Source organism: Ips typographus, linkage group LG1 (assembly GCF_016097725.1).
Source record: "Ips typographus isolate SLU linkage group LG1, UJ_Ityp_2.0, whole genome shotgun sequence".
Lineage (NCBI taxonomy): Eukaryota > Metazoa > Arthropoda > Insecta > Coleoptera > Curculionidae > Ips > Ips typographus.
In genome coordinates, this window is record NC_138422.1 from 24,791,985 (window position 1) to 24,804,176 (window position 12,192).

The 12,192-nt window shown below is 33.1% G+C and overlaps 1 protein-coding gene across 1 annotated transcript; it reads left to right on the top strand.

Annotated features, from left to right (window-relative positions):
- Positions 1-1,997: 1,997 nt before the first annotated feature.
- Positions 1,998-12,111, top strand: LOC145735371 (venom protease-like). The gene is made up of 7 exons (XM_081989247.1): positions 1,998-2,165; positions 2,691-2,787; positions 6,035-6,197; positions 6,787-6,992; positions 7,044-7,249; positions 7,303-7,360; positions 11,921-12,111. Exons 1-7 carry the CDS (start codon positions 2,097-2,099, stop codon positions 12,040-12,042), a joined length of 921 nt encoding a protein of 306 aa, XP_081845373.1. The 5' UTR covers positions 1,998-2,096; the 3' UTR covers positions 12,043-12,111.
- The last annotated feature ends 81 nt before the right edge of the window (positions 12,112-12,192 follow it).

The following is a 12,192-nucleotide window of genomic DNA, read 5'->3' on the forward strand; positions in this document are numbered from 1 at the left end:
CTCTACCAGGCTTCTTTCTAATATCATCCAGTCAAAGTTTCTGCGGTTTACCAACTTCTCAACTATCTGATTGCCTAAGTTGATATGAACATTGTTGGGGTTCATTGTTTTGGTCTTGCTTACGTTTATTTTCAGTCTCATACTTTTGGAAGCTTCATTCAATTGATGCATCAATTCTGTTAGTTTGCATAAGTTGCTCGAAATGATACGATGTCATCTGCAAAGCGTAGATTATTTTAGTTAGGTGTATTGTGGGAGAATGTAGAAGAGATGACTGAAATGATAATGAATGACAGAACGAAGCAAACTTACTGGGTCGTTACAATTATGGATTCCTAAACGTACATCCTCAGAAGATTTTGCAGACTTTCTGGAGGAGACCAAGAATACTTAAGCAAATATAATCCAGTATTTTTATACTACCAAAATGGAAAGAGTGCACCTCATAAGTCCGAATCATATCTAGGTTATTGCTTCAGAAGGTTCTCCGCCCACTCTTCTGGTAGAAGCAATGGAGACATTATATGACACTGAAACAACACGATGGATGGAAAACATCGAAAGTGTGCATCGAAGCAAAAGTTTTCGTGGCCAAGAGAATCACTGTAGGAATTGGAACAAACTTCATATAGTTTAAGTGCTGCACAGTCAAAAATATTACCAACTGAAGTGGTATAATTAATAAAAGGAAATAATTTTTGACATTCGGACATTGTTGTGGGATTAGGACACTCATACCTGTCCCAACACTTGTTATGTAATACACATTAATTTCCTGACCTAAATATCTTCTTCTTCTATTGCCATATCCGATTATATTATTATAGGACGTTCAGTAGATGTTGCATTTTCGCGAAGAAACTCTTCTTCTCGCAGGCCCTTGTCTGCCATCAACTTTACCTTAAACTATGTTTTGGAGAATTCTGTATTTGCTGTTTCTCTTGATATATGGTCAATGGACTTTCATTTTCCATGTTTTACAGTGAGCATGATTTCAGGTTTACATCCCATTCTTCAAAGTACTTCCTCGTAGGTAGAGATTCTAAGAATTCTTTTGAAAAATCTACATTTCAAAAGCTTGCAGCTTTCTTTCCATTGCGTCTTGTGGTCCAGATTCAAGGTCTCAACATGACAGAACTGGTTTCATTTGTATAAACGCATTTCCCGCTATTTCAATTCAAATGTTTCATCTCCTGTGAGTTTTCTCAGTCTTAAGAGAGATAAGTAAACTTTATCTTCCATTCAAATGGTTTATTGTTTTTACACCTGTTACCTGGTTGAGTTGGATTAATACTAATCACCATATATTTGGTCCTATTGACAATTAATCTCAGCTTGTACTCCTCACTAGTTAATTAACTCTTGTTCCATACTGTCCAATAATAAGTCGGTGTCGTCAGCATGGCGGATATATGATTTCGCCATTAACTCTAATGCCTCGATTTGTGTTTTCCAGCACCTCTTTGAAAACACTGAATTGAATTTCTTGGGCAATGTAATAAAGGAGGAAGCAAGCCATATTTCTGGAATTATGCCAGTATCATGTATTTTGTCTAAAAAGTGAAGTTAGCGTTTCAATGATATCTTTCTCCATAATTTTAAAAATATCTGGGGTTGTCCTGAAAAATAACTATTTACATATGTTGGTTTAATAACAAAAAGATGAAAAACCACTATTTAACGAAAAGTATACTAATTTTGGGGTTTTTTGTTGACACCAAACATCATCATCAACCAAATTGTTAATAGACATTTAAACGTTCATTTAGCACCACAACCTGCCCAAACCTGAATGCTAAAGAAATTTCAGGTTCCTCGACGATAACAGAAAGTGGTTTAATGAATTCAGACTGAACTGAAGAGGAATACACGAATAATCGCGAAGAAAACGCCGTAGGTAGCTGGCTTTGAACTTGGTTTCTTGCTCGTGTTAAACACATACACACCAGTCGATTGGACATAAAAACAGTTAACTCGATTTCTTCGGTCCTCGACAGTTCAATGAATTCGTATAATTTTTTGATCGCCGGTTTCTAATTATTATTGTTAAGCTCGCGAGTTCATGCTGACAAAGACTTGGTGAATTTCGGTGAAATATGCGTCCGATTAACGGCAAAATTACGTTTTCGTTAGTGATTATCGCTTTTGTGTTAGACAGTGGAAAAGTAAGTTGTCAAAAAACTTGTTTTACTGTTCAATTATCACATTTTACATACTAAAACAGTTAATTCAAAGTTATAATTAAGGTTATTGTGTATTTTTGCATTATTTTTCAATGAATGTGATAGGACAATACCTCTAACTGCAGAATATCAAAATTACGACAAAAAAAAACTATTTTGTCGTAGACATTTTAGGATTAATGGTATTTTTCTCAGCAAATGGGATCAAAAAGTATGTAGTCTGCTATTTCTGTCTGTCGTTTGATAAAAATGGATTTGGAATAATAAGTAAAAGTTTTGTGGCTTTTGCTTTCTTATATTTATGCAGAAAATTAATATTTCATGCTACTTTTAAAGAGAAAATTTCACTGTGAAAATGTGGTTTTAAACAATTCGCTACATAGAAAGTAACAGTGGTGTAGGTCAAATCAGACAAGAACTGCATACGGACCTAAATTTCTGTGTAATCATGAACTGAATACGAAATGAAGAAAGTAAAATTTAACTAAAACTTATAATATTTTTCAGGCAGATAATCCGTATGCAACAGCACTTTCCAGACTCTTTGGTAATTCAAATCAGCCTCCTCCAAGGCATGACACTCCACCCTCAGCCTGTCATTGCAGTAAGTCCTCAAAATTTTTGAAAAAATAGTATCTTTAGTTTATTTTATGTCAAAGTTTACGGTAAGTGGAACAGTGAAATGTATGAGAGCGGAACTGGGTAGCCGAATTTTCGATGTCAAGGTTTTATTTTTTAGGCGATTGCAATATGGAATTGCATTGCGAATAATAATGATTATTTGTTCTTCGATTTTAAATTTCAGACAAACGAAAGTTTATTTACTGACACAGTTGGTATAGGTAATAGATGATTTGGTTTTTTTATTAAAAACCAACAAATAAGCCGGTATTAAGCGAACATTTAGTAATATGATGTTATATTTAATAATATGAAGGGGAAAAGGCACTTTTCGCTCGAGTTGGAAACGTTTTTTTCTACGGGCAAATAATGAAGTGAATCCTGCTTAAACTCCCTTTAGTTTAGTCACTTAAAAATATATTTTTTTTAAATTTATTACTCCGGATCTGCTCATTGTATAACCTAGAAACTTATGGAGTAAACTCACCTCAGCTTGGTTTATCCCCACAAAAATTCAGTTAAATCTCCTGGAAACCAGACGTACTGGCCTGTTTTTGCAGAAAATGTTATTTTCAAAAATTCACTACTCCGGTTCTGCACATTGTTTGACCTTGAAACTTCTGGTGTAACTAAGCTTCGTTTATCCCTACAAAAAATAAGTTAAACTCGTTAATAATCAGAACCGTAATGGGGCCAAATTTGAAATGACCTACAAACAGCACAGTTAAGATTTTTTACACAATTTGATATTCAAAAATTCACTGCGCCTGACCTGTTACTGTATAAGCTTGAAAACTCTACTGTAAACTTTCCTAACACAAAAAAAATCAGGTAAAGCCGTGGATTAGCAAATTTTTTCACTTTAAATAATTATTTGATTACCATGGCAAAAACCAAAGAAAAATGTATGTTTGAACCACCCGGTACTACTAACTGACATACCTACATATAGGGTGAACCAACAAAATTACCACCAGCCTCAGCATTTTTGACATAATCGTGGCAAATAATCGTACAGGGTGAAACTGTACAATAGGTCTGTTCGCAGAACCGAATCTCCAACCAATAATCAGAGGAATATGTCCAGCTATTGGCCATTACCCTTAAAATGTCAATGTCACGTGAGCATTCAACCAATAAAAGCCAACAATTTCCGATTTTCAGTTGAAAACCAGTTTGAAATTGCCTCTACGAACAGACCTTATACTGTACTAAAAATTTACGGTCAAAGTACAGTCAGAGCGTAGCTCTGTTATTTCAGGAGTTATAGTAAAAGTGCAAATTAGAGAGTTGTAGGGAATTTCATTCTCTACAAGATTGCTTTAAAGCATTTTTGCTCTAAATGATGATTTAAAGGAGTTACAATTAAAAAACCACACCACAAATTAAAAAAACTATACAAATATTATACAGAGACTGTCCTGCAGCTTGTGCTCAAGTACGGCCCTTTCGGTTAGTCCTCTTTTGCAATTTCCGAGCAATTAGCCATCTCAATCATTTCAGCACATTCTTCGCCTTCCACTCTTAGTTGGCCTTTATCACATTCTTCTCTTCTGCTTTTATCAGGTATCTTCTTTTCACATTGCTGAGCAATTAGCCAACTCAATCATTTCAACACATTCTTCCCCTTTTGTTTTATCAGTTAGCCTTCTTTTGAAATGCCTGAGGAATTAGCCAGCTGAATCATTTTATCACATTCTTCTACTCTTATTCTCTTGGAAATACACTTTTGTACGTTCTTGTTTTCAATATTTCAGGCAATTAGCCAGCACAATCATTTCTACATGTTTTTCTACTCCCCCCCTAAAATTTTGGGCAAATAATCAGCACTAACTATTTCAATACATTCTTTTGCAATTTTTTTTCTGAGAAATTGTGCTACAAACCCTCACAGTAGAAAGTCAAGCACGAAAATCACTCTCGGTTGAAAAATTCAGTACAGCTGCACAATCTCAAAACTAACTATCGTCAGATGCATGTTGTCCAGATAATCTTCTAAATAGTTGTATATCTTACTTAAAAGTTCTAAAAACTACAGTACAGCAATACATTGGTTTTCCACTAAACATACTACTACAGTATATTCTGAACTAAATTGTCTACACCATTTACACATGTAGTTTAGAAAATATCACTTGGATTTTAAAAATATAAGTTGGATTTCAGAATCTATAACTTGTATTTCATTATCGTAAATTTGGTTTTAGAAAACGTAACTTGTATTTCAGAAAAGGTCACTTGTATTTTAGAACCCGTTATTTCAATTTCAGATTTTTTTGTGTTTCTATGTGGTTATTAGTTCATTGTTTTTTTAATATCACTTTAAGCAAAAAAGGGGGAGTATTAATTTATATAAAATATACAGGGTGTCCCATAACTATATGACAATCTCTCGGGGGCAAACAAAGGAGGTCAAAATAATACGATTTGTTCATATAATATTTTTTTAAAGTCACTCCTAAGGGAAATATCGAGCCCCAAGGAACTGCCTTCCAATTAACGTTTTTGGCCGAAACTTTTGAAACACTTTGTATATTGTAATGATTATTGGGTTTAATGTTTTATCGAAAGAGACCTTCTATTTGACATGAAAACCAGGTATCTCGTCTTCGAAAGGCAGGAACTAACTGGACCTAAGACACAATTGGCTTAAACTTTGACAGCTGTCATTACTTTCAGCTGCAAACGCCATTAATGGATACTCTTGACATTTTTATCGAAAAATTGTACTCTTCCTTTATTTCGATAAAATAAACGGTTTTCGAGATAAGTCGATTTTTCATTGAACTGCTTAAACCACCATGTTATTAAAAATATTCGTTAAACTATTTACTTTTTTTACTTATTTACTTTTTTTGCGCAACTTAATTTTTCCAAATTACAAATGACCATGTCTAAAATGCAACTGCTCTTTTCTATAATACAAGTGAATAATCTGAAATACAAATTGCAATTTCGAAAATCAAAGTTATTATCCTAAAATTTAAAGTACCTTTTCTGAAATACAAGTGACATTTTTTAAATCCATCTTATGGTTTCTAAAATTCAACTGACGCTAGACTTCTAAACTATGTGTATGTCTATGTAAATGTAACATGTGTAAATGGTGTAGTTTTTTATGTAAAAAAAATAAAAAGCAACCATAATATTAAATCTTCAATCTATCGTACGCCGAAAACTTGTTGCAAATTTAAGTTAAATTTAAGTTTGCATAAACTTGTTTGTTTCAGCATGCGGCGAAAGAAACGAAAACAGTCGAATAGTGGGCGGCAAACCCACCCAAGAAAACGAGTTCCCATGGATGGCCAGGCTGTCCTATTTTAATCGATTTTACTGCGGTGGAATGCTGATTAATGACCGATATGTTCTAACTGCCGCTCATTGTGTTAAAGGGTTGGTATACCTAATTTAATTGATTGATTAAGATTTAAATGTATTGATGATCATGGAATTAATAGATTTTTAGGCTTATTGTGATGATGATGGTTTTACGTCAACACTTTTTGTTTTCCTGCATGCATATTGAACAATAAATCAATGGGCCTGTCCCACAATTTTTTTTTTTATAACTACAAAGACGGATTGAAAATATTATACCCGTATTTTTTTGTTTTGAAAAATATTAAGTCTAAATAGAAAAAAAATGATGATAAAAACTACATTAATCTCATGTTTTAAACGCCCGCCGCCGGTGACGTACTACACTATCAACCAATCAGCGACAAGTGAAACAGTTGGCGTGCAACAGCCAATAAAATCGCCCAGAATTACGTACGTCACATGCGCGCCAAAACGGATCTTTTAAATTTAATGGACAAATTCAAACTAATGTAGGAACATTTACGACCATAATTTTTTCTTCAAGAATATGAAAAATTAGTTTTTTGATCCTATTCTTTCGATTCCAGTCATTAAAACAAAAATTTATGATATGTGGGATAGACCCATTCTTAATTTATTTTAATATTGTAAATGCTTTCAGATTCATGTGGTTTATGATCAAAGTAACATTGGGAGAACACGACAGATGCAACGATTCTAAAAGACCAGAATCAAGGTTCGTTCTAAGAGCCGTATCTGGAGCTTTTAGTTTTCTGAATTTCGACAATGATATTGCCCTATTAAGACTGAACGACCGAGTACCCATAACACAACATATCAAGCCAGTTTGTCTGCCCAAACTCAAAGGTATATCGACTATTTCAAATTAAATGCGAATTTGATAAGAAACGTTATTAGATGAGGTTTACGTGGGAAAAGTGGCCACAGCAGCCGGTTGGGGTACGGTGAAAGAAGACGGAAAACCTTCGTGCATTTTACAGGAAGTGAATGTACCAGTATTGAGCAATGATGATTGTAGGAAAACTAATTACACAGCTAAAATGATTTCGGACAATATGTTGTGTGCGGGTTATCCTAAGACTGGACAAAAAGACTCCTGTCAGGTATGATAAAATGGAAATTTGAGATTGGGATGGAAAAATGTGTGATTTTTCAGGGTGATAGTGGAGGACCACTGATTGTGGAGAGAGAGGATAAGAGATATGAATTAATTGGTATGTAAACAATAAGCATTAATATTAGTTTAACAAAAGTTTTCGGAAAGTTCTATTGGCTGTCCAACTTATGGAAAGTACCCAAGTTATTATTTGTTATATTTCTAACGTCTATTAAAACCGATTGGAAATCGAAATATTACACAAATAAAGGTCTAAAAAAAAATTAAAAAATATAGATATATACAGGGAGGTTCCAGTAAAATACTTTTCATTTTTCTCAAATGCATAAAAAAGTCTACAGACATATTTAAAAAAAAAACAACATCTTCTACATTACTACAATAAAACACAAAAATGGGTTAATTGATAACGCTCTCCTCGTCCACCTCGTATACAATAGCACTTTTATATTAGCAATAAGCCCATTTTCCTAACCATGAAAGGAAAAACCAGGTTCAAATATTTTGAAGTGGGTAATTAAATGTATGTTCCTGAACACCCTCGTTGGATTTTACAAGCGTCCAACCCTTTTCTAACCCAAAAAGTAACCACAATGTCTTTCTTGGCTTATATAGCAGACATTAACCACTTCTTTACAACCAAAAATAAGCTTTGCTTGCTATACAGTGCGTTTTTTTTAACGCGCAACATAGGATTTCACGTGTTAAATTTTTAAGTCCATGTTAGACCATGTTATTTTGGAACTACAGGTGTAAAACTTGACAAGTGTGTCTTTAGTACCCTGAAGCTTAAGTACAACCACCAATTCGGTCTAAAAAGTGTTTACAAACTAGCAAAAAGTCATCTTCTTTCGAAAAGTTTTATACTCCCTGTATGTATGGTAGGTGTTGTTTTTGATACTGACAGGGCAGATAGCAGGTAAACATATATACAGGGAATATGGAAAGATAAAATATGTTCCAAAAAAGATGACTTTTTGCTAATTTGTAAACACTTTTTAGACCGAATTGGTGGTCTTACTTAAGCTTCATGGTACTGAAGACACATCTTCCAAGTTTTACACCTGTAGTTCCAAAATAACATGGTCCAACATAAGCTTAAAAATTTAACACGTAAAATCCTATGTTGCGCGTTAAAAAAAACGCACTGTATTATCAACTATATTTGAAAAATTCTTATTAAAAAAACACAGAGCGGTAAAGTTTGGGATTTTTTTCAATACTTCCATTCTAACTCGCAAGTTTTTGTAATAATCAACTCTAATTTTGAATTAAAAATATCTTTAGGATCTACCAATGGATCTACATAAGTATCCGATACTAAATAATTATGTTCCTCTTTTCAGCCTCAAAACTTTCTTGTGGTGTTCCAAGAATGTCCTGTCCACAGAATTTTCGTTTTGTTTACAAACTTTGTGTTTTATGCTTTTTCATACCTGTCACGTTTTTTCAGTTACTCACAAATTATTTGTAATTGTGTTTTTTTTTGACAAAATAAAGCAGAAGTTTCGGGCTACATTTTGCCGTTGAAACGAACCTCCTAACTGTCACAGAAACCAAGTTAGGAGCTGTCAAATTATGTACATCTTAATAGTAATTAAGAGGGCTTCAAGGGCATTATTTCCTGTAATGCCTGTGGTGTCTTCAATGTCCGACTTTCATTCTGTAGATATGTATTTTAAAAATGGTCAGAGGGCATTATAAATAATATGAAATAAAAATGAAAAATAACGCCCTAGAGCATTATTTCTTAGATAATTGACCTTAATAGGTGTCATTATTGATGAAATAATAGCCCTGTCGGACCTTAATATATAAAAGGTTCTTTACTTGCACTGCTTTATTTCGGATAAAATATCTGTTATTTACATTTTTTAAAGAAAATTGTATGAATGGGTCATATTTTGATGTTGGAACGAATCTTCTAGCGATCATAGCTTGGGTCATAGTAACCAAGTTAGTAGGATTCCTATATATATATAAACAATCTTTATTTTCCAACAAGAAAAAGGGGATAATAGGATTCCTATTATCTTTGAAACTGAGAAAAATAGGGATAATTAAAAAAGATAGGAAAAGAGCAATGACAGTTAACGAAAGCAACTGAGATAGATAAGGAAGAAAAAGTGTGAAAAAAATAAAAATCAGTGTAATCGACTATACATAGCAATTGGAATCCGTTTAAACCAATTGCATACAGATTACGCCTTTTTGAGACAGTTTATGAGTTTATGAGGAACGCACTATACCTTCAAAATCTGTTTTGTATTTCAGTTTGTGGTACCCAACAGTGTTCTTGGCTGGTTTTCTCTGTTATTAGTGTTTTTTTCCATAACTCTGCCAGGACAAAAAAGTAGAAGTTTTGGGTTACATTTTACCGTTAGCACGAACCTCCAAACTGTCACAGGAACCGAGTTAGGAGCTGTCAAAGAGCGACATCTTGAAAATGCTTGTTCACTTGCACTACTCTATTCCCTAGTCAATATATCAAATATTTGTAATTTTTGAAAAAAATCGTGTTTAGATAAAAGAAGGTCAAAATTACAGGCTATATTTTGACGTTTGAACGAATCTCCTAGCTGTCATAATAACCAAGTTAGCACGTGTCAAATAAAGACACCTGGCATCTTTAAAAACAAAACAGACGTACGGAGCTAATCAGGAAACGTAAAGTTTTGCAAAAACGACGTTGCCTAATTATACAGGGTGGTCCAGTTTTAAATGTCAATAATTAACCAATCGATAGCCCATCAAAAAATAAGTTGACATGCATTATGCCATTTTCCTGAAGAACGCTTCCTAAGGAAGACACAGACCTCCAAAGTTGCTACAACTGTCAGACCGTATGACCAATTTTGATCAAGTTTGGAACAAGTAATTATGAAATGAGTACTCGTTATGTGATGTGAATGACATTCTTGAAAATTGTTTAGAAGGATAGTCTTTATTTTCTACGCTCACTGGATATTATTCAAAATTGCAAAAATGTCTACTTGGGTTATTGTATTTTTTACTTTAAAATGGTTCAAAAGGATTCAAATCTGGTCATCTCTGAGGTTTTCGAGTTAATTTTTGACACTAAAAATAGTCAAAAAACCGGATTGTTGGACTAATGTTTACTGGCGTTCAATTTTTTAGGCTATAGGTAGTGTAAAACTGACTGAAGAGTTTGAAACAACTTTTACTATAAAAAATAGTTTAAAATTCGATTTTTGAGCCTTAAAGCACAGTGAAGCGTCTAGAAGTCAATTTAATACTAACGAAGCGTAAAATGGCATGTTTAAGCGTATGGAAAACGTAAAAATAGTTTTTTAAGTCTGCTATGTCAAAAACTTGGTGAAGATAACCCTAAAACTCGATTTTCCAAGATAAGAGCCCTAAAAATAGTCCAGAGTTCTAAGAAAATGAAAAGCAAAGTAAAAAAACTTGAAAAGTTAGTCTTCAAGTCAATTTTCATGAATCTAATGTCAATATCCTGTATTTATGACTAATATATTGAAATGTATTTTCAAATTATGAAAATTTACTTCTAATGCAAATTTTAAGCTTTTGATGTCACTTTTCATTGGTTCAGTCACTTTTTGGTGTCCAGTCCAAGTCAATTTTCAAGGTTGAAATGTGTGAATTTGTAGTCAAAAATTCCAGATAAAGTAGTTTTTCATGGCTACAATTCAATTTTCACTACTAAAGTTTTTCAATTTAGCTGAAAACTATAACGACTGACTACAAAGACAGTTTTCGAGTCAATTTTCACAGTTTCCAAGTCAATTGTCAAGGCTAAAGTCTTTCAATTTGTCTGAAAACTGTGAAAACTAATTACAAAGACAATTTTTAAGCCTCTCAAGTCAATTTTCACCGTTTCAAAGTAAATTTACTGGTTAATAAGTCAATTTTCAAAACTAAAGCCTTTCAATTTGTCTGGATACTATGAAAACTGGCTACAAAGACATTTTTTAAGCTTCTTAGGTCAATTTTCACCGTTTTCAAGACAATTCTTAAGTTGGGTTGGGTTGGTTTTGAGTCTTTGAACGTAATAACTCAATTATCTCGTAAACAAAGTTTCAAATCAGAATTTTATAAAAAAAAATTCTTTTTTTGTTAAATTGAACAAGTGAAATAAAAAAAATTGGAATTTTTGAAAAATAAGGATAAGATAGAAAAATTAACACACAGAGACAGTTTCGACAAACGTCATTAACATCACCTAATGAGTATTAATTTAATATGTATTTGTTCCAAATTTGATTAAAATTGCTTCAGCGGTCTGACAGTTATGACAAGAAACCGATTTTTTAAATTGAACTTTTATGGACTGTATTTTCCTTGAGAAGCATTTTTCATGAAAATGACATAATGTATGTTAACTTATTTTTTGATGGGCTATCCAATGGTGAATTACTGACATTTAAAACTGGACCACCCTGTATAGCGTTCTCAATTACCCTAGACCTAATATCACTTGAAGTTTCTTCCAAAGTTCCAATAAAATTTTGACTTATGCTAAAGAGAAGTGCTACAAATTCGCATAAATTCCATTACGTAAAAATTCCAGAATTCTCACTCTATTTCTCCTTTGAATAACTCTCCTAGCTTTTTTCCTTATAAGATAAGATTCCTATATAATAATAAAGGTTAATACACTTTTTTTACTGTTTAGGTATTGTTTCGTGGGGTAATGGATGCGCAAGACCAGGTTATCCAGGAGTGTACACAAGAGTGACTCGATACTTAGATTGGATTCTAGAAAACTCTAAAGATGGCTGTTTTTGCGAAGGATAACTATTTACGCTTATTTAAATTATTGTAATGTAAGCAATAAACGTTGAAATAACTTACTAAAAGTAAAAACTATTTTATTGGCAAAAATAATATGACTTACCCCAGAAAAAACTGCATTACCTACCTAAAAGTGGCTGCAATCCTAAACAG

Coding starts and splice junctions, on each gene's coding strand:
- LOC145735371 (XM_081989247.1), top strand. CDS start 2,097: ATGCGTCCGATTAACGGCAAAATTACGTTTTCGTTAGTGATTATCGCT. Junction 2,166..2,690: donor TTGTGTTAGACAGTGGAAAA/GTAAGTTGTCAA, acceptor AATATTTTTCAG/GCAGATAATCCGTATGCAAC. Junction 7,250..7,302: donor GACAAAAAGACTCCTGTCAG/GTATGATAAAAT, acceptor GTGATTTTTCAG/GGTGATAGTGGAGGACCACT.